Below are 22453 nucleotides of genomic sequence, written 5' to 3' on the forward strand. Positions count from 1 at the left end.
GGCTAGCCTGACATGCGCAGTTCAGGCTTCTCCTGCAACAGCTGAAAGGCAGCTGAGAAGCAGAAGCACAGCCCCGTAGGCCTTTGGTGGAGCGCTGTGATTGCCTGCTCCAGCCAATCCTAGCACTGCTCCTATGCTGTTTAGCATTGTAAGCAGCAAGAGAGCAGTGCTTGGATTGGCTCGATGCTTTTATCCAGCAAGCAGCGCGAGGCATGAGCCGAGCATGTGCTGCAGCTTGCTGAGAGGTAAGTTTATTTTGAATTTTAATTGCTTCAAAGGAATTTATGTGCTGCACCGCTGTCTAAAGGAAGCAGCCGCCACTGAATTTTTTCAAAAGAAGGGATCAATTGCACTGTTGGCTCTTGTCTTTACTAGACAGCCCCATTTGTAGTTAAATGTATAGAAAATACATATCTGCTACTGTGTAATATGGTCCAATATTGCCATTGAGAGGTTGTGATGACATAATTAACCCCGAAATGGCAACACGTGCCACAATTATATAGACTATCCCTTATCAATTTTTGTATTCATGTTTATTTTACTACAATCAGCTTGCCAAAGCTAGCAATGTTAAGAATGTGCCCAGATTAAAATTAGAATGTTTAGACTTTGTTTATCTTTCTTTACTAAATTGTTAAGAAAACGATGCGCAATGGTGAGGGTCAGAAGGTTCAAGAGATTATGTGGGTATTGCGTTTGCCTCATAAATATGGATTTATTGCATTTACCACATAACATGCCACAGAATTTGCCACAGAATTGAATTTTTTTTAGATTTCACTAAAAAGTAGTTTCTATCTCAAATGGATACTAATAACACTGACAGATAAGGTGCTATGTAATTTCAATTTTTGCCACATAATTTAGATAATCTTGCTGCATAATTTTTTCCTCCAGTAGGCCTGGACTAAATTTCCATTCCGCTCGCGGAAATTGCGATAATTTGACATTTTCGCGTTCCGCTGAGAGCGCGAAAATGTCACAATTTCCGCATTCCGCAGCCTAGTGATAATTTGTTTCTTGCTCGCGCTGTAAAATAATACATTTTCGCGCGCGCGCGATCGCCTTACCTGAATCCCCGCGTTCGCCGACAAGTTTTCCCGACCCGGTCGCGTTCTCCACGAGATGTTGGATTGTTGGTAGCCATTTGCGCTGTCTCATGACAGTTCGCGCCCGCAGTAATGTCATTGGTCGCGCGATCACGTCTTTCTTCTCGCGATCATGTACCGCGAGGAGAGTGAAAACAAGATGGCCGCGCCCGCGAGCAACCACATGGGTAAGTTGGCGAGCCGCGACCACGCAGAAAATACCGCGATCGGGCGGGAAAAAAACTTCTGCATCTTCGCGATATTTCCGCGTGTTTGCGGAGATTTTTTACATTTTCGCGATAATTTGCGAAAGTCACTTTCGCAAATTCCGCCCACCACATAACCATAATAACCCTAACAATGTTAAAGCTCAATAGAGTGGTTTTGGAGCTGCCATTATTATAATGAAACCCGTATTTTACAGGAAACTTTGAAATGTGGCTTCGGGGTTTAAGTTGTGACCCAACACTTACTGTGGACGATGAGCGTGAATGTCACATTCGCGGACAGGCCATGCCGCGTATTGTTCAGAACCATCATGTATTTGCCAGCATCCTTTTCTCTCACGTGCTTGATGGTTAGCCTGTATTTGGAGGGGTCGGGTTCATAGCAGGAATGGTTCCTCCCAATCACTTGGCCATCTTTGTACCTGGAATACAGCAGCAGGCAAAAGTGAACACATTAATAAATACCAGTGAAGTTATTGTTCCTTTTTATTGCACACCTTTTACAAAATTAATTCCCAATTAAGTTGATGGCAGAATGAATGAGTTATGTAGCAAATTTATTTTACTACAATGGTTATGTCATGCTATGTTACATTTCGTTATGTTACTGCCTTTTGAATAGTGCCTGGTATGCTCTTAGTACGGCTTATTGGCTCTAACAGTTGGCCAGAAAGGCCTCTTGAACATGCCGCTGAGGTTTCCATTACAGACCAAAGTATGTACCATCACTTTATTATATACTTTGACTACTGTATGTAGATTGGTGTGAGGCTGGCCATTATTTTTCTCAGCTTAAAATTATATGTGGTCATGTTGGATGGTTGACTGTAATCTACTATTCATTGATCATAGGTGGGTCTACAACCTTGGTGGTATAAATGGGTTCTGAGGGCTTTACCATATGCTTACACATTCCATGGGTCAGTAAATTGGCCAAAAATACCTAGCGACCAAGGATAATCTGAGGATGATGGGGTGGCTTTGTAGCCTCACTGAGGGGTGCTGAATGAGCATTTGAGATGTTCTGTCAAATGAGGTCTTTGTGTTTCTGATGTAGTTGTCTCCCCACTAGTTAGTGCTGTTGGTGTGTCTAGTGAATGGATGTATGTATGTGTTGGGTTTGTTGTAAGTAAGTAGCAATGTGTGAACCGAGTTTATGGCATATTATTGCTGTGTAAGATGTATGTTGAATCTTCTGTCTAACAGTTATTTAGTGTAAAGTAATTAAAAGATTTAGGGCCAGATGTATCAAGAATTGCTTTTGCAATTCAATAATAGCGATTACAGAATCGCAAAATGCAATGTATATAGGTTTCGCTGAAAAATTTGCGATTCCTACATATTCCTAATTTGCGACTCGCAAATTGTGAGTCGCAAATAGGAATGGCTTCCCATTCATTCCTATGGGCCTAGAGGTACCTGAAAATTGGTACTCGCAAATTGCGCATGCACTTTTGCAAGGGTGCCAAATGGACACTCTGTTGCACCCTTGACATATGCATGTGTGCACATGTGGCGCTTGTACGCCACATGGCACCTTGAAAAATGCAAAAAAGTGAATTTTTCATGGAATTCCATATTACCACCAATTTGAAGTTGGTGGTACTTTGCGATTCCTTAAAGCCAGGTCGCAAATATTTTTTGCTTCCTACATTTCATTTAAGGAAACGTAATATGCTATTCCTTAAATGCATTCGCAAAATAGGGAATGGCACATTTTGCGATTCCTTATTTTGCGAAGGCCTTTAGGGATGATACATCCCAAAAGGCTTTTTCCCGTTCGCAAACGTGCCGATTCGCGAACGGGAAAACCCTTGATACGTCTGGCCTTGAGCGTGTTTCATTGTGTTTCTGTGTGGAATACTCAGAGGGCTGGTATCAGTGACATTAGTTTTATATCTGTGTTGCACTGGGTGTATTTGAGTTCGTCAGTCTAGTCTATTATTTTTTTTGTAGTAATTTCAATTACAATCTTTGCATTCATTTTTTTCTCTGCAACTATGTTTCCTGCCTGGGGACTATCTTCATAACACGGCACATGAAATCAGTGCGTGTGTGGCTCAGGCGCATTCAGCCGGCGCCTGACACACAGCTCTGCTAGCTTTGTATTATGTTGGTAGCTCAGTTGAAGGCACTGGATTGGCTTGGGCTAATAACGGCTGGTATAGGTTTTCTGCAGCAACATTCCACTGTTTTTTTGGTTGTGTTTTTCCCTTTCTAATTTAGACCATTCTATCCTTATTGGGTGGAATGTTCTAAGAGCGTTACTGCCCTTCTGCTGTGGGCTATTCTTCTGGTTGCTAAATGCCCTCTCCCTTGTTATAGGCCCTTGCCTGCAGCTCAGGCCAATAACTCCATTTCAAGGTCCGTACTTTCCGTTCCTGCCATCTATAGACGATGAGTATGCAGTTTCTATGGTGTTACAAAAAAGGTGGAACCCTATTGTAAACATAGAACACAAGAGTCTGATAAATCGGAAGCAAGAGTCCCCCCACATGCAGTTGGGTGTCATGCTTCATCATCGGGCAGCTCTTCGTTGGGCCAGCGCTTCAATGCCCAACGGACCCCTTAAAGATGTTGTCGGCCGTGATGAGTCACGTGTGAGAGAGCTAAGAGTGTAGATTGGTGAAAATGTGAGATTGGAAAGGACTAAGAGTTACCTATTAAGTGTTTATTAAGCTGGTATCTCTTGTCATGACTAAAAACAATGTGTGGCAGTGTAGGAGATAATGGCCCTTCACAGCTCAAATGACGTGGTTAAAACAAAGGGTCAACATGTTTCTTGCCATTGGACAGTCTTAAATGATCTAGGCAATTCTTCAGGACCGTATGAACCTAATCTACAACTGATTGGGTTGATAGTTAAACATGCATAAGTGCCCAATAATAAAGTCACTCTGTGGTATTGATACCTTACACAGACTAGTAGTAAATAGTCCGACCCTCACAGAGCAAGACAATTGCCCCTTAGGTGTTTGCAGAGGAAGTGTACTAACTGCGGCGCATAGGCATCCAGCGCGAGAGAATACCGGCAGGGTATTACCTTATGGAGGATGCCTTCACGAAGCAGCTAGCGCGGCGCAAAAGCGTCCACCACGTGATAGTACAGATGGGGTATTATGTCGTTCCGGACCCCTTTACGACGCAGGTAGCCTGGTTCCTCTGCAAACCAGTAATTGCCTTGCTGCATGAGGGTCGGACTATATATAACTAGTCTCTGTAAGGTATCAATACCACCAACATAGTTGGGTGACTTTATGATTGGCACTTATGCACATAGATATGAGGAAGCATTTTGCGCTATGAAAAGTTACGACTTTCATTAGATGTGGCCATTTATTAAATTAAATCATCTTCCAGACTTCCGGAGCTCAAAGAAACAGTGCAAAATTGTTAACCTTTTAGGTATAGTAGTCCCCACACTCAGGCTGTTTGATGATATTTGGCATCATCACTAGATGCAGTCCACGTTCAGCACTCTTTTGTCTTTTGGCTTGGTTTGTGCTATAGAAGTACCATATACATACAAACATACATACCTCACCCTATGGAAGCACTAGTAGTGACTGCTGCTCTTTTTATTAAGCTAGGAAAGATGAGTGCAGAGTTAGCCCTCCATTCTTCCAAACTTCTAACCTACATGATACTTAAAGCTCTTTTCCGCAGCTGCTCTACCCACTGAGATATCTTCCCGGTTATCATTGACCAACGCTTGAGGGGAGGCCCACAGTCTCCTACTCACCAGATCACACTGGGGTGCGGTAATGCGTCGACCTTTACATCCAGTTTCACCAGTTTGCGACCTTCGATAACAGTCTGAACCAGAGATTTTTTGTGAGAAATCTTGATGAAAGCCTTTTCTGAAATTAAAGACAGAGCTATGGTCAATGGAATAATATCAGGATACTCTAAAATGTAGGACTGCACTCAGGCACTGGAAGGGCTGCAACACAGAATTCCTCAGAATGAGCTTCCAGGAGCCATGTTTGTTTTTACTGCATCTCATTCGCAAAACCACATTTTCACTCAAAGCACAACCTGCATCGTGAGACTTTGCCACTCGAAGGATCGCCTATGGCCTTCAGCATCCAGACAGCCCTCTTCTTGAACCCTTCCATTGTGCTCAAGAGGCTGTCATAAGAAAAGGATGCTCCATCTTCTACGTCCCAGTGGGAATCAGCATGTTGATTAATGGTTGGAGAGTGGAATGAGAACCGGAGCCCCAGTAGGCGTGACCGGCACCCTTGCCTGGCGTGTCTGCATCCATATCAATCTCCAGCTTCTCCTTACAGATGAATATTGTAAAATGGGTTTTATGCTCAATAGCCTAGCCAGAAATATCACATGACATACTATTATGTCCTCAATATTGTTCATTAAGTGACATCATATTGGGTATAGGTTTTTTATTATTAACTCCAATTGGATGATATTTTTGTAAAGGATATTTAGGACTCTATATTTATATCCGATGATATATGACTATGATATTCTTGTACCACACTGTGCAACAAAATATGACGGTGGATGCTGATTTCATGCTGAACCCACAGGCTCTGCTGGTCATGAGGATGGCAGCTGGAGTCTACACTGTCCAGAGTAGGATAGCGCATAGGTACCCTTTGAATCAGGTTTGAAGAGTATGAGATTACCTATGTAATGGGCGTGGCGGGTGTTTCGATTTGTGCACTGCATGTGATGGGTGTCTAAAGGTTGCCAAATTGAAGGAAGTTAATCAGTATTTAAATGTTGGAGACATCACACCACATACCAGAGGGTGGATCCCAGCCTTGGGAATTCTCTCCCCATCCCTGAGACAGATGCAAGAGTACCCAAGATGTGTAGAGGGTAACAACAGGCTTCCCCGAGCCACTGCAGTTCAGTCCCTGCCCACACACCTCAGATGAACTAATTGTGGCCTGGGTCCATGACTGCTGAAATAGAGCAGGAGAATGTGAGTGGGAGCCATATCTAGGAACATGCTGGACCAAGACAAGAATTACCACCACACCGGTTTCACAGGGAGCTGGGCAAGCCTCCAGCAGATATAACAAACAGGAGCTAATCATGCAGGGATAGACAGTTCACTTTCTTGTGTCTAGATGACTTAGATGATGATTGAAGCCCATACAGTCGCCACTGGATAGAGGCTTTGGAAGGGAGACCACATCATTGTCTCTCTCAACGACTGATCCATTAGCCCCTTCCATGGAATGAGGTTTCATGCTGAATAACTCCTTTGGTAGCTGTGATTTAATCCAGAAAGGAGGAAGAGACCACAGAACTGTTAGCATGAAACAACTAAGTGACTGAATAGGTGTGGAAGCGAATTAATGAGTAACCCCAGTGAGGTGCTGGGGGCCTTAATTAAGAGGGTCCAACTGGGTTTAGACGGCTTCACAAGTATCCTCTGACTGGATACGGTCAATATATTTTACGCTAAACATACAGCCCTGGAGCGCTAAATATTGAATCATGTTTATTTTATGTAGGGTTCCTTTTCTTTCAATACTCATAGGGAATACATGGGTAAGGCTACAGGGGGTCATGGTCAGGTTAGCTCCCCCCAGGTACATCTCTAAACCTAAAGGGGGTAGAGCGTTCTCTGTTGTTCTCCCGCAGATCTGGAATGATCTGCCGGAGTACCTGCGCAGGGAACCGGCTCGGCTCATCTTTAGGAAGCGTTTAAAAACGTTCCTATTTAGAGAGGCGTTAACTACCGCGTAATCTTCTGCCTCCGCCGCTGCTATTCTTTTTCTGCCCCAGTGACTTGCTCACTCTTCTCTAGAAGCACTTAGAGGCCTGTAGGTGATTTGCGCTATATAAAAGTCATATAACATAACATCATGAGGGACTATAAAGTAGATAAGTAGAGGCAGATATGGCACACACACCTTACACTACCCATAGTCAGGTAAATGCTACAAAGATCCTCTTTGTTTACCTCTTTTATTATTAGTGCTCCTAGTAGGGAAGGGAGCTCTGCCCATGACAGTGATTATTCAAATACCATAGGGCAGGGAGGAACCATGATGCACTGTGAAAATGAAGAATCCCAATGATGGCCTCAAACATAACCGTAACTATAACCCCTACCCTCAACCGTAGCTGTGTAAGTATCCTTCCCCTTACAGTATGCTACCAGCAACTCAAACCCAATTCATACCCTAACCCTGAGCCCCCTCAGCATCATCCTGAACCTTATGCTTATCCCAATGTTTGAAGTAATTCTAATGGTAACCCTAATCTTTACACAAACCCCAAGGCTAACCCTAACCCTAAAACTATTCCTTATCTCAACCTTACCCTTAACTTAACCCTTACTCTAACTCTAGCAATAAACGGTGCCCTAACAGTTGTATGTTAAAATGTTGTGTTCAAAATATTGTCTTTCCAAAATATTATGGCGAAAACACCGATGACCAAGATATCAAAAAGGTAAGTGCATTATAGGAATGTATAGAATTACTATTTTTATCTCCATACCTATATACCTTGATGATATGTACAATATCAAGGTACATCTATTTGCAGTTAAGTAAAGTAAACATATACTTACCGATATATATACTTACCTTGGCAAAATGTTGGCCCTCAATATTTTAGCAGGGCAATCGTTTTGAAACTATATTCTGGTGGAAATTTGTTCTAACACTAATGCTAACCCTGAAATTAATCCTTGCCAATATTCTAGCCAAAACCCATGTCTACTCATAACCCAACACTAAGCCTTATTTTAAACATAACCTAACTCTTACCCTAATTCTCGTCTATCCATAACTGTTAGAAATTGGACTTCTGTTTGGCTAAGGCATGCATTGTGTCCAAGCAGGAACCACAATCCTGGTCAGGGTAAATCACAAACACACCCTAAATAATGTGATTACCCTCTGGTAGCTTGGCAAGGGACAGTCAGGCTTAACTTAAGAGGCAATGTGTAAAGTATTTGTGTAACACTTCAAACAGTAAACCAGTGAAAACACCACACAAAAAGATCCTTCACGAGGTTAGACAAACAGAGCTTAATTTAATAAATAAAACATGGCCAGAATGAAATAGATCCAATAAGTAGCACTTGAGATATGAATTTTTAAAGAATAAACTGTAAAATAATGCTTAGAAGCAATAAGCACCTTTTTTGGATATATGGTCGTGCTGGACCAGGACATGGTCAAAAGTTCAGGCCGACCGTGATGGAGAGCGGGCCAGAGAGAGGGACCCACTTCAGTCCGCTGAACAAAAGTACCTTGATCCTGGATGCGTAGAAGTCGAGGAAGATGCTGGGTGCAGCCGAGGCAATGCATCGGTTATGATCCTGCAATAGGGGGAGATGCATTGGTTTTCTCCACGCAAACTCAGTGATGAATCAGCTCCAAATGTGCTGGTTCCAAATACGATGCATTGGTTCTGCTCCTGTGGCAGAGGATGAACCGATCCTGAGGGTGATGCGCTGCTTGCGAAAGTGATGCGCCGGGTCTGCTCCACACAAAGGCGAAGAGGGGCTGGTTTTCTGATGCAAATGTATGAGTTGGCTGAAGAAGCACCTTCGGCCTCACTTCCAAGGGTCCAGGACTGGGGTTTGGCACTACTTGGCAGGGCAGACTCACAGATGGCAGAATCCAGGTGCAGATGCAGATAAATTGAAAGTATTTTATGTCCCTGAGACTTCAATCAGGAGGCAAGCTAGAGAGCCATTGAAGTCACTTTGGAATCAAGTGATGTAGGCGCAGTCCATCTCAGTCAGGTCAAAGGGCAGCAGGCAGCAGATCAGCACAGCAATAAAGAAGTTATTCCAGAACAGCAGTCCAGCAGAGTGGCACTCCTTCAGCAGCACAACAGTCCTTCTTTCGGGCAAATTCTTCACGGGTCCAGAAGCGTACTGAAGTGGTAGGGCCCGAGGTCCAGTTCTTCTAGCCAGTGGTGCCTTTGAAGTGGGGGAGCCTTTAAAGAAGTGCTTTGATGTGCACAGAGGTCCTCCCTTCATGCTCTGCTCCAGACTCACTACAGGGGGCAAAACAACAGTCCACTGTGGTGGGGGGCAGGACACAGCCTAATCAGGTGTAAGTGTGAGGTCGTGCCCAGCTCCTTCCTCCCATCCTTCCCAGGATGACCCATCATGCTGTGAATGACCTATCAAGTTACACCTAATCTCCCTTTGTGTGTGGCTATCAAGAGGAAATGAACAAAGCCCAGCTGTCACCTACTCCAGACATGTATTGGAGACAGGCTGCAGGCACACAGCACTAAGAGCAGAAAAATTGCATCTTTCTAAAAGTGGCATTTTTAAAATTGAAATGATGAATTCAACTTTACCTTTAAAGAGTATTTAGTATTACAATTCCAAAGGTACTAAACATGACAGCTCTATCTCATTCCAATTGGGAATTACATCCTATTAGATGTAACAAGAAATCCCCAAAGTTAACCTATAGGAGGGGTAGACCTCGCAGTAGTAAAACTTGAATTTGGACATTTTTCACTACCAGGACATGTAAAACGTAATAGTACATGTCCTACCTCTTAATTACACATGAGCCTGTCCTGTGGGCTACTTAGGGCCTATGTGAGGGGTGACTTATATGTAATAAAAGGGGAGTTTAAGGCTTGGTAAGGTGTTTTAAATACCAAGTTCACATGGCAGTGTAAACTGCACGCACAGGTTTGGCAGTGGCAGGCCTGAAACATGTTTTAAAGGGCTACTTTAGCGAGCGGCACAATCAGTGCTGCAGGCCCACTTGTAGAATTTTAATTTACAGGCCCTCTGCACATGCAGTGCACTTTACTGGGGACTTATAAGTAAATTAAATATGCCAATTGTGGATAAGCCAATGTTACCACATTTTAGGGAGAGAGCACATGCACTTTAGCACTGGTTAGCAGTTGTAAAGTGCCCAGAGTCCTAAAGCCAACAAAAATGAACTCAGCAAAAAGGGGAGGAGGAAGGCAAAATGCTTGGGGGTGACTCAGCAGAAAGTGCCATTTCCAACAACAACCTAACCCTAAACCTGAGCCTTATGTTAACCCACACGTGCTGTTTAACCTAAGTCTAATACTAACCCTTACTACTGCCCCAATCTAACCCGAAGCCTTATCTAAAACCTAACATGAACTTTAAACAAACTCTAACACTCACCATTGCCTTGCCATCACCATAAACCTAACTCTACCACTATCCATAATCTAACCCTGAGCCTTGTCTAAACCATAACATAAACTTTAACCCCTTCGATGTGTCAGACGCGCGGGAGCCGTCCGACGCATCAGTGCTCATGTGCGTCGGACGGCTCCAGTGCGTCTGGCGCCATGGCACTGGGAATCCCTCTGGTGCAGGCACCAGAGGGATTCCCTTTACCCCCCAAGAGCCTCGGGAGCTGGGAAAGAGCTTTCCCAGCTCTCGAGGCCCCCCCCCCGATTTCCCTGAAATGACGATCAGTGCGCATGTCACACTGACGTAATTTCAGTGAAAACAAAACTGAAATGACCCAAGAGGCTCATTTCAGTTTCCCTTTCTACGTGCTCAGGGGGCTATCTCAGCCCCTTGAGCATGTAGAAAGACAGGAGAGGTATCATTAGAAAGGGGATAATCTCCCAGTGGATCCCTGCTTGGGGATCGCCCCAGGAGAGCAATCCTCAAGCAGGGATACACCACTAGACACCAGGCCTGTGCTCGCCCCAAAAAAATATTGGCCATATTCAGTCTTACTGCCCCCCCCGGGGAGTAGAAAGCCCACTAGACACCAGGGATTTTTTGGGGGGTAATTTTAATTGGGTGGGGGATGCCCAAAACCGGCAAGCCAATGCCCCCACAATTACAGCCTTTCTGCCCCCCTGGCGGGAAGTAACCCCCAATCTGCCCCCCAGGGGGGAAAAAAGCCCACTAGAAGCCAGGGATTCTTTTGGGGGTTATTTGAATTAGGGTGGGGGCTGCCCAAAACGGGCAATCCAATGCCCCCACCCACCCCTGTAGCAATTACAGTCTTTCTGCCCCCCTGGGGGGGCAGAAAGCCCAATAAAAAACAGAGATTTTTTGGGGGGCAATTTTAATTAGGATGGGGGCTGCCCAAAACGGGAATGCCAATGCCCCACCCCCGCCAAAATTACAGCTTTTATGCCCCCCTGATGGGAAGATGGGGGCGGTAGCCCCAAATCTGTGCCCCGGGGGGGCAAAAAGCCCACTAGACGCCAGGGATTTTTTTTGCCAATTTGAATCAGGGGTTGGGGCTGCCCAAAACAGACATGCCAATGCAGCCACCCCCGCCCGCAAAAATTCCAGGCTTTCTGACACCCCTGGGGGCACATGGGGGCAGTTGCCCCCAGTATGCCCCTTCCCGGGGGCAGCAAGCCCACTAGAAACCAGGGATTTTCTTTTGTATTCATGTAGGGGCTGCCCAAAATGGGCATGAGAATACCCCCCCCCCAGAGAAATTCCAGTCTTTCTGCCCCCCGGGGGGCAGATGGGGGCAGTGGCCAAAAACCCAGGAGACCCCCCTTGCAAAACCAGGTCGTTTTGTCATAGGCAATTTTGATGTTGCCTCAATACGTTTTGGGCCCCTGCCTGTCGCGGGTACTTGACCCACCCACAAAAGTGAGGTACCATTTTTCTCGGAAGACTTTGGGGAACGCTGGGTGGTTGAAATTTTGTGGATCCATGCAGATTCCAGAACTTTCCACCACAGAAATGTGAGGAAAATTTGTTTTTCTTTACAAATTGTGAGGTTTGCAAGGGATTCTGGGTAACAGAACCTGGTGAGAGGCAGTCAAGTCACCCCATCCTGGATTTCCCTGAGTGTCCAGCTTTAAAAAATGTATATGTTTGCTAGGTTTCCCTAGGTGCCGTCAGAGCTGGGGTTAAAAATCTACAGCAATGCACTTTGCAAAAAAAGGGTCAGTTTTCACTGTGAAAATGTGGTGTGTCCACGTCGCGTTTTGGGCCGTTTCCTGTCGCGGGCACTAGGCCTACCCACACAAGTGAGGTACTGTTTTTCTTGTAAGACTTTGGGGAACATGAGGTGGGTGGAATTTTGTGGATCCACACAGATTCCAGAACTTTCCACCACAGAAATGTGAGGAAAATGTGATTTCTTTGGACAAATTTTGAGGTTTGCAAGGGATTCTGGGTAACAGAACCTTGTGAGAGCCACATAAGTTACCCCATCCTGGATTCCCCTTGTTTTCTACTATTCAAAAATGTATAGGTTGGCTAGGTTTCCCTAGGTGTCGGCAGAGCTAGGGTTCAAAATCTACAGCTAGGCAATTTGCAAAAAAAGGGTCAGTTTTCACTGTAAAAATAAAGTATGTCCACGTTGCATTTTGGATCGTTTCCTGTCGCAGGAACTAGGCCTACCCACACAAGTGAGGTACCATTTTTATCGGGAGACTTAGGGTAACAAACAATTGTAGAGCAACTGTTATTACCCATTGACTTTCTATGTATTTCTGCCTTCCAAATGAAAAACACTGTGTAAAAAAGGAGTCATTTTGAAAAATGACCTATAAGTCTCTTGCTAGTATGAGTACTCACAATTTCAGAAATGTGCAAATATCTACTGTTTCTGAACTCTATATTTTGTTCCAATTTCAGAAATACATATGTGTCTCTCATACCGATTTTTCCATGTATATATTTTCCCAAATTAATTGCTATATACCCGGAACATAATGAAAAACCATTGCAAGACGCTGCTCAGTTATTGGCTCTGGGTTCGTCGGGTTCTTGGTGAACCTACAAGTCCTATATATCCCCTCAACCAGTAAGGTCTAGTGGATGTAACGGTATATTGCTTTCAAACAGCTTTCACAATTAGAAGAATTTACAGGTGAAAACGTTGGCACAAATGGCTGTTTTTTTCAACTGATTTTCATTTTTTCCTATATTTAACTGTTAGTTTCTATGAAGAAACCTTAAAGTATCTACACAAATGACCCCTTGCTGAATTCAGAATTTTTTAAAATGTATAGCTTTCAAGGATCCATTATTGCTTTCATACCCATTTCTACCATTAACTGGAAGGAGGTTGAAATCACAAAGAGTAAAAATAGGCTATGTTCCAGACAAATGCCAAAATTGAGTAACAAGTTTTGGTTTTCTGACAAAAGTCTGCTTGTCCCTGAAAGCTGGGAAAATGGTGATTTCAGCCCCACAACCCCTTTGTTGATACCATTTGCAGGGGAAAAAGCCAGATGCTTTCATCTGTAGCCCGTTTTTCCCATTTTTCAATTGCTGTATTTTGCTAATTTATGGGTCCCCTCCAGGGGAATCCACAAAGCCTGAGTACCTTTAGAATCCCCATGATGTTGGAAAAAAAGGACGCAAATTTGGCATGGATACCTTATATCGTCAAAAAGTTACAGGGGCCTAAGAGCGAACTAACCCAAATAGCCAAAAAAAGGCTTAGCACTGCTGGGGAAAAGGCCTAGCAGTGAAGGGGTTAACCTAACTCTAACACTAACCCTTATCACCGCTCTAAACCCAACCTCACCATTATCCCTAACCTAAATCTGAGCCTTATCTAAACCCAAATATAAACTCACCTTGCTTTGCCATCGCCATAAACCCAACCCCACCACTATCCATAATCTAACCCTGAGCCTTGTCTAAACCGTAACATAAACTTTAAGCTAAATCTAACACTAACTTTTACAACCGCTCTAAACTTAACCCCGCCACTATCCCTAATCTAAGCCTGAGGCTTTCCCAAACCCTAACATAAACTTTAACCTAACTCTTGCACTAAACCTAAGCACTAACCTAACTTCACCATTAACCCTAACCATATTCCTGCCTTTAAACACATTGACAATATACATTATTTCAGTGTTATGTATTTTTTCTTCATTATCTAAAGTCATGGCGGTATGCTTTGGGATGGGATCTTTATTTCCACACATCAGTAGTGAGAGCTCCAAATACTTTTCTATTTATTTAATTATTTATAAAATTTTAGACAGAAGGTGAGCACTGAATGAAGAGCTACTAGAATTTCTCTCAAACAGGGGACATCTTAAGTTAAATACAAGCAGGGTTGAAGAGGCTACATGTCCCCTTAACCATCTGGTCATATTTTGAAAATTCACAGGGCACTTACGGTACACTCTAACAGTGATGTTCTTTTTCAGGCCACTTTCCGAATCCACGCTGCAAGTGTAGACACCCCGATCTTCCCTAGAAACGTTCACCTTGGTCAGATTGCCATAGTAAAATTTTTGATCACTGTCTTGGTAATAGGACCGTCGGACTCTAGAATCCTTGAGACATAAAAGAAAAGAAAATACAGGCTAACATTTAAAAAAAGAATACACAGGCTGGCATTTTAAAAAGTTAAGAAAATATAGGCTGGCCTGTTAAAATGATTAAAAGAAATACAGGCTGGCATTTTTAAAAGATAAGAAAATACAGGCTGGCATGTTAAAAGGTTAGGAAAATACATGCTGACATTTTAAACTAAAATAAGAAAATGCAGGCTGACATTTTAATAACATAAGAAAATATATGCTGGCATTTAAAACATTTCACAACCCTCAGGCTGGCATTATAAACATTTCTTTATACCGACCAGAAGATGGTCTCGTAATACTTAAACAATTTTGTCAAATTTAGAGCCACTTCAGAATAACCCTGAATGGACTAAAATGCATAGAATTAGTGGTCCAGTCCAGTTTGTGAATCCAGTAGCCACTGTTTCCATAACTTAACAATCATATATATTTCTAGGTGGCTGAATCTCTCAATGCTTAATTCCATTTTGCAGGTGATTCTACTAGACAAGTTACTAATGAATATTGAAGGAGGAATATTTTTATTCTTTCATTTTAAACAATGAGTTAAACTAGATTTACACCCCTCATATGTTAGTACATTGAATGGCCCTGTGGCAGAACAGACCATGTGCAGAGCGACCATTCACTCTTGGAAGCCTCAAGGAACTTTTGACAGGTAACTGATGTTTGCTGTTACTCAGTTCAGTGCTACTCATTTTATGAAAGCCTGAGTGGACCTGCGGGGATTTAATTCTGTAACCACAAGGTCAAACACAGACCCCAGGAATGGATTGATCAGGGGCTATGATAGACTGTCAACAGTGGAAAAGAAGGAGAGAAAAATGCAAGGTAAGGAAGTAAGAAAAATAAGGTGGATGTTGGGGACAAAGAACAGGTGAATGGCAGGACCACTCCCCCCTCCTGTACCTACCAGTGAACTGCACAATCCTTTGCCTGGGTTCAAAGAGGCAGACGTGGCAGCATTCTTGGTGATAGGGTTGGGGGAAGGTTTTAGACTATCCTATTAGGGACCCAACCAAAGTTTCACTGCAGAACATCTCCAGCCCTCCTTGGAAAGACCAGGGGTGCTCAGAAAAAAGAGTGTAAAAGATTTCAGTTTTGGGAAGGATTTCTGCTTAAAAAGGTGCCTTTGGAAAATTTAAGGGTTTCTCCCTTGGGCATACCAGCTAGAAATGGTTGTGGAATTCAGGATGACCCCCTACCTTTTTATCGAGAGAGGAACTCTGTTCACTACCATTTGAGTCAGAAAGATTCTATGGTTGCATACCCATCCTGGCGGGAGGCGGTGGAAGTGGTGAGGAAAAAAGGGGAAAAGTACACTATTGGCTAAGCAAGAAGTAAAGTCTAGCGATTCTGATCCACACTTGGATAAGGCCTAAAGTTAGAGGCCTTTTTGTCTTCCATCCAAGAGCATCCGTGTATTTCAAAATATTGACACATTTGTTTACTAGTTTAGCATGAAAAGTACCACCCGAATTTAGGTGGGCGGCAATACCAGCCACAGTTAGTATATCAGGATCAGGCTGAGGAACAACCTTGCTTTAGACCACTGCAGATCCCGATCCTCCTGCCTTTGCATGACCCTCCTTGGGGACCCTTAGCCAGGGACCTGTCTAGAGAAAGAGTTCAACTCCCAGAAGTCCTCTATCCATGCCCGAGGCTCTAACCTAGGACCATAGTAACTCTCTATTTACTCAATGGAGGTTTCACCTGTTTTGCACTTAAGCTGCAGCCCATAGACGTCTTTAATTAGACAAGAATCTTTCTCTGTGGCGGCTGCTAGGGAACAGTAGTGGTGGGAAGAGGGAAAGGGAGGGGTTAGACAAAAAGGAAAAAAAAAAGGTGACTTACGTGCTGGCCACCGCCTCTCCTCTGTCCTCCCTCTGTTCCTAAACTTCCAGCAGCACACAGGCTCCCAGACTCCCCTAAGCCAATCACGACGCTGCTGTCACCAGCATGACAGCAGCATTACGATTAGTCTGAGCGGCCTGGTCTGCTGCTCAGACAGGGCCTGAGAGCCTAGTACTGTTCACCACCCAGGTGTGAAACACAGGTGGAGAAATGCTAAGTGTGCATGTCTGTTTAGCTGGCCCAAGATAGCCAGCTAAACCATCATGCGCACTTCTGGTGCATCAACCACTCCTCCTCCCTCTGACGACAGCCAAGCCCCGCCCCTCCCTAACCTGGCTCCGTACTAAAAATAAAATCATAATAACGTTGTGTTATTATAATTTTTTTTCCTTTTGCACTGCTCAGAGAGCATTGGGGCAACACTCCTCCGCCTTAGCGGAGGCACCGCTGCTGGTCTGTCTTGTTAGGAGGAAGGATTGCCATATTTCATATCCAGGTCTTGATGTGTGAAAGGATTAATTCTAACAATATTTTCCTCCAAAAGTTAGGCAATGGGGCATTAAAGTATAGGGGACAAAGAAAGGAAGCGGAGTGTAAGTGGGAGTTGAACGGGATGGGACAGAAAGAGTATGTGAACTGATGACCACAAATTATGGCTGTTCTTAAAAACAGCCGTGCAGCAGTCGAAGGGCCTGATGTGATTTTGAGTTTGGTGGATGGGTTACTCTGTCATAAATGTGATGGATCTCACGGCACTTGTAATAAACAAACTCTAAATCAGGCCCTAAGTGGGGAAGAGACAGGCACTCATTTCTTCTTTAAGGTTCATATTTTTCTTATAAAAACTCTACATTCATTTACGTTTTTGAGGTACAGAGCCATTCAGGGACTTATCACTCTTTTTTCGATTGGTCGAGTTCTTTGGCGACTAGTTTTTTTCCTATATTTCTTTTAAGGATCACATTTTTTATTGGCATACCAGAAGAGATATCACATACACAGCAAGCCGCCTACAACCCACAGCGGGCCGGCCGCGAAGTTTAGTTGCTTACAGGCGAACAGAGCCAAACATATCAATCTGTGCAGTCGCAGGGTAGCCACAGTAATATACAGCATGTCGCCTATAACTCGGTATGGGCCGGCCGCACTTTTAGTATTTCTTTTTAACTGAGTGTTTCTTCTCACCTCAACACCATTGAAGGTCCAGTCCACGCGTGCTTGTCCATTTAGGGGTGTCCGTACAGAACATACAAGAGAAAGAGTATCTCCAACCAGCAGCTTTTCCTCCTCTGCGTGGACAGTCATGTTATAGATATCTGTCACTGAATGACAAGAAAAAAAAAATAAACAATGAATTTGAGTTAAGCTAGGTAAATAGCTTGAATTAAAAGAACTTCATAAAAAGACAGATAAAACAGAAGAGTACACGCACCGAGAAAAAAAAAGGATGCACCTGAACAATGCATTTTTAAGAAGTTTTCTTCTATTGTATTGACCTCCTTCCTCTCGGCTGCCCCTCTGATGATCTCAAAGCATACTCATGCTCAACCATTGTACTGTACTAATCCATTAGAATTTTTTCTATCTAAGACTTGACACAACTATGCCCTACAACTTCCACCACACACTCAAATCAAGCTGTGCTGCACAGGAAGACTCTTTATGGTAGAAGGTGCAGTATCTAATGTCCGTGATTTTAACTAACCAGTTCCTTGAATTGGTGTACTAATGTGGTGGCTGCCATTTTGGGACAGGCACAGCCAGACAGGGGGCAGCCATGACACCACACACACTGATCACCCGCTAATCTTTAGCTTGCATCCTGTGGGAGGCATTCTTCCCAAGCACAGACAAAGTCTCTTAGGGCCCAATTACGAGTTTGGCACTGCGGCGCCGAGTCCGCCCCGCCCCAGCACCGCCAAACCTGTAGTGAGGTCACCTGCCCGATTAAGGGTTTCCTCTTTTTTTTTTTTTTTTAAACATCTTTTTATTTAGTAAAGATAGGGCAAACATATTTGTACCTGTGTATGCATATTCCAGTTGGTCGGTACAGTTTCTCATTATCATTGTACATGTCTCAGTTACAGTTATTACATGATGGCTCCCACCTGACATCCCTCCTACGCGGTCGCTTCTCCTTCCCCCTTCAGCTCAGATGCTCTTCACATGGTACCTCCGGTGGTTCGCAGATAAAACCCCTGTACTTATTCCAAGCTCCCCACACCCTCCCCCACTTCTGGGGACACCACCGGTGAACATATGCAGCCTTCTCCGCCACCATGGCCTCGTCCATGTCCCCACACCAGTCACCAATCGTTGGTAAGCATCTGGACCTCCACAGTCTAGCTATATTCCTCCTGGCAACCATCATACCCAAAGTCGCCCAATCCTGTGCTGGGTGGGTTAGATCATTAGGTTCCCATATATTTAACAAGCACCTTTTAGGCTCTGGTGCCACCGACACCTCTACCGTCTGTGAAATGGTCCGCATCACTGCCACCCAGTATGTCATGATCCTCGGACATTGCCATAGAGTGTGGTAAAACATACCTTCCTCCCCGCACTCCCTCAGGCAATATGGATGGAGGGCCTTCCCTATCTTATGCAAGGTTACTCTAGTGTAGTATACCCGGTGCAATATCTTCAGTTGTATTAGTCTTAATCTCAAGGGTATCGCAACCTCCCGCGGCGATGAGAGTGCCGCCTGCCAGTCCGAGTTGTCAAGTTCCCCTAGTTCCGCGGTCCATTTATCCTTCAGTGCCTGTGTTAGATCCGGTAGGTTATTAACTAATTTACGGTAGGTAAAAGAGGTTGCCTTTTTCATCATGTGGTCAGTTAGAAGCCTATCTTCTAAGGGGGATGCCTCTGGTAATTTAGTGTTTGGCGGTATAACCGCGTGTAACGCATGTCTAATCTGCATATACCTAAATCGTTCAGCAGGTGCGAGTTCGTATTATTCTTGCAGGCGCTCGAACGTAATCACCCCGCCCTTAATCCACATGTCACCCACCGTTGAGATTCTTATTGCATCCCAGTTATTGAATCCCTTGCTTTTTCTGAGTCTTCCCAGCCGCCGTGTATCCCAGAGTGGGGTAAGCTGTGTGATCACCCCCTGCCATCCCAATTTTTTCTGTGCCGAGTACCATATGTCCACTGTGTGTGCTGTCGGGCCAATCAGTGGGTTAGCTCGTTTTCGATTGTATAAGGCCGCCATGACACCTCCGTCTCCTAGCACATATCTGTCCGCTGGAAACGCAGGGTCGGTCTGCGGGGCGTGAATCCATTGATTGATGATTTTCAACTGTGCAGCCAAGTAGTATAGTTGTATGTTGGGAAGTGCTATACCCCCATCATACCAGCTCCGAACCAGTTTGTTCATTGCAATACGCACTGGCTTGTTTCCCCATAGTGGACTAGACACCTCAGTCGCTATCATTTTAAAATAACTCGTCGGAACCGGAAATGGAGTGTTTTCTAGGGGATAGAGAAATTGTGGGAGCGCCATCATTTTAAAGAGTGCTGCCTTCCCAAGCAGCGTCAGCGGCAGTGTATGCCAGTGCTTCGTGTCCCTTTTTAGCCGGTCTAGGGGGGGCAATACATTTAAAAAAAAAAATTCTTCTGACCTAGGCGTCACATAGATGCCCAAGTATTTGAAGCCCTCCGTCGTGACCAGGAGATCACATTCTTTAGGGAGGCACGGTGGCGGCCCAGACAGCACAAACAGAACCGATTTAGACCAATTAATAGTATAGCCAGACACTCTCCCATAATTTTCACAGACGTTCAGTAGCACCAAAATGGAACGCCTCGGAGAGGCCAGATACAACAAAACGTTGTCTGCGTACAAGGAGATACGGTCCTCCAATCCCGCCGCCCACTTGAGTCCCCTGATAGTCGGTTTCCACCTGATCAGTGCTGCCAGCGGCTCCAACACAAGGGCAAACAGCAAGGGGGACAAGGGGCATCCCTGGCGAGTACCGCGTCCTAGCTGGAAGTCCTCTGACATATGACCATTAGCGGTAACATATGCTAGTGGTTTCAAGTATAACAGGTGCACCCATGCACAAAATGTAGGACCGAAGCCCAGATGCCGAAGGACCGCAAATAGGAAGGACCATTCCACCATATCAAAGGCCATACGGGAATCCAATGATAAAATAACAGCCGCTTCTTGGATGTAGGGTATACGGGCTATCACCCCATGAAGGCGCCTCAGGCTAAGAGCCGTATTACGACCTGGCATAAATCCCGATTGATCTGGGTGTATTAGGGCCGTCATATGCAGGGTCAGGCGAGTCGCCAAAAGTTTGGCGAGTATTTTAGCTTCCGCATTGAGCAATGAGATTGGGCGATATGAGGCATAGTCCTCAGGAGGTTTCCCAGGTTTAGGAATAACCACTATGGTGGCCGCCCTTTGGTCCCGCGGGAGCTCTCCTACATCTAAGCTTTCAGTATACATTTTTAACAGGTGGGGGGAGAGTGTTCCTGCCAGCCTCTTATAATGCTCGATAGGTATGCCGTTAGGCACTATCGGCTTCCCCGTCTGCAAGGACTCAATCGCTAACTGTAGTTCTTCTGTCGTGAGGTCAGCTCCGAGCTTGCTGACCGCCTCTGGTGTTAATGTGGGCATTTTAATGTCTTTGAGATAGACTTGTGCCTCCTCAATCGTGTTAATTGACGACGCTGTGTAAACCTGGGAAAAATAACTGGCCAGTCCGGCTACAATTTTTGGTGGGTCCGAGATCATTACCCCTTCTCTAGTTTTTATCCGAGCTATCCAGCTCCTTGCTTTTTCTTTTTTGTCGAGCCAGGCCAAGAGCTTACCTGCATTATCCCCAATTTCGTATATTTTATATTGTGTCGCCTTTAATTTGGACCTCGCCATCTCCCTTAAATACTCCCTGTACTCCCGCTGTTGAACACGTAGGGATTGGGACGTTTCCCGCGTCGGGTGCTGTGTGTAGCGTTCCTCAGCCTGATGCAAACTCGATTCTATGTCACATAATTCCTGTCGCTTCTCATGTTTATGACCTATTATGGAGGTAATGGCTTGCCCGCGAATGACAGTCTTATATGCTTCCCATAGGGTGACCGAAGAAGGGACTGACGTTATATTTTCTTTGAAATAGTTCTGTGTTGTAGTGCGGAGGTCTTTAAGGATTTTGGGATTATTCAGATACCCTGGGTGTATGGGGTAAATACGTCGCCTGACCCAACGCCGGCACGTGTATGTTAGTAGTACTGGGGAGTGATCTGAAATCCCTCTGGGCCTAATCTCTATGTCCGATACATTGTGTAAGCCGTCCACTAATGTTAGGAAGTAGTCTATCCTGGATAGGCTATTGTGTGCTCCCGACTGATAAGTAAACTGTCGTGTCGTGGGGTGGCGGCATCTCCAAGCATCTAGCAGACCCAGGGCTTCCATAAAGCTCTCTATGCTGGATATCCCATCAGTGGGAGGCCTGGGAGGATGCTGGTCAAGAGCCCCATTGACTGCAGCGTTTAGGTCTCCCCCAATTATCAATTCTCCCTCTGGGAGAGTGAGAAGGAATTTACTGAGCGCAGGAAGGGCCACCGCGTGGAGCGCCGGAGGGATATATACTGACACCACATTAAATGATTTGCTCTCCCATTGACATGCTATTGCCGCAAAGCGGCCCTGGTCATCCGTCCATTTTTGGTTAATAATCAGCCGGAACTGCTTTCTTACCAGAATTCCCACTCCCCGCGAGCCGGAGGAGAACTCAGAGTGCACAACCATTTGAAACCCAAACCGGTCCAGCGCTCTACAGGTCGTCCCGGTTAAGTGTGTTTTCTGTAAGGGGGCTATCGCTGGCTCACACCGCTTCAAATACTGTAGAACCAATCCTCTTTTAATCTTGTCCCCTAGCCCCCGAACATTCCAGGTGACCAATGATAAAGGAGCCCCCGGGCACAATGGGGACGTGATTGATTCAGCCCTTGGGTGATCCTGAGCCATTTGTTCTATCATATTGCAAGCATGTA

At 44.8% G+C, this 22453-nt stretch overlaps 1 protein-coding gene across 2 annotated transcripts in view; it reads right to left on the reverse strand.

Moving 5' to 3' along the window:
• The window catches only part of LOC146829570 (vascular endothelial growth factor receptor kdr-like), a 579398-nt gene that overhangs the window by 321001 nt on the left and 235944 nt on the right, over positions 1 to 22453 (reverse strand). For both annotated transcript variants that reach the window (XM_085608274.1, XM_085608273.1), the window contains exons 6-9: positions 17633 to 17769; positions 14404 to 14563; positions 5061 to 5178; positions 1565 to 1740 (exon numbers count right to left, since the gene is read on the reverse strand). In XM_085608274.1, coding sequence (XP_085464400.1) covers positions 1565 to 1740; positions 5061 to 5178; positions 14404 to 14563; positions 17633 to 17769 — 591 coding nt within the window. The remainder of the gene's footprint in view (positions 1 to 1564; positions 1741 to 5060; positions 5179 to 14403; positions 14564 to 17632; positions 17770 to 22453) is intronic.

This window comes from Triturus cristatus, chromosome 5_2, assembly GCF_964204655.1.
Source record: "Triturus cristatus chromosome 5_2, aTriCri1.1, whole genome shotgun sequence".
Taxonomy (NCBI): Eukaryota; Metazoa; Chordata; class Amphibia; order Caudata; family Salamandridae; genus Triturus; species Triturus cristatus.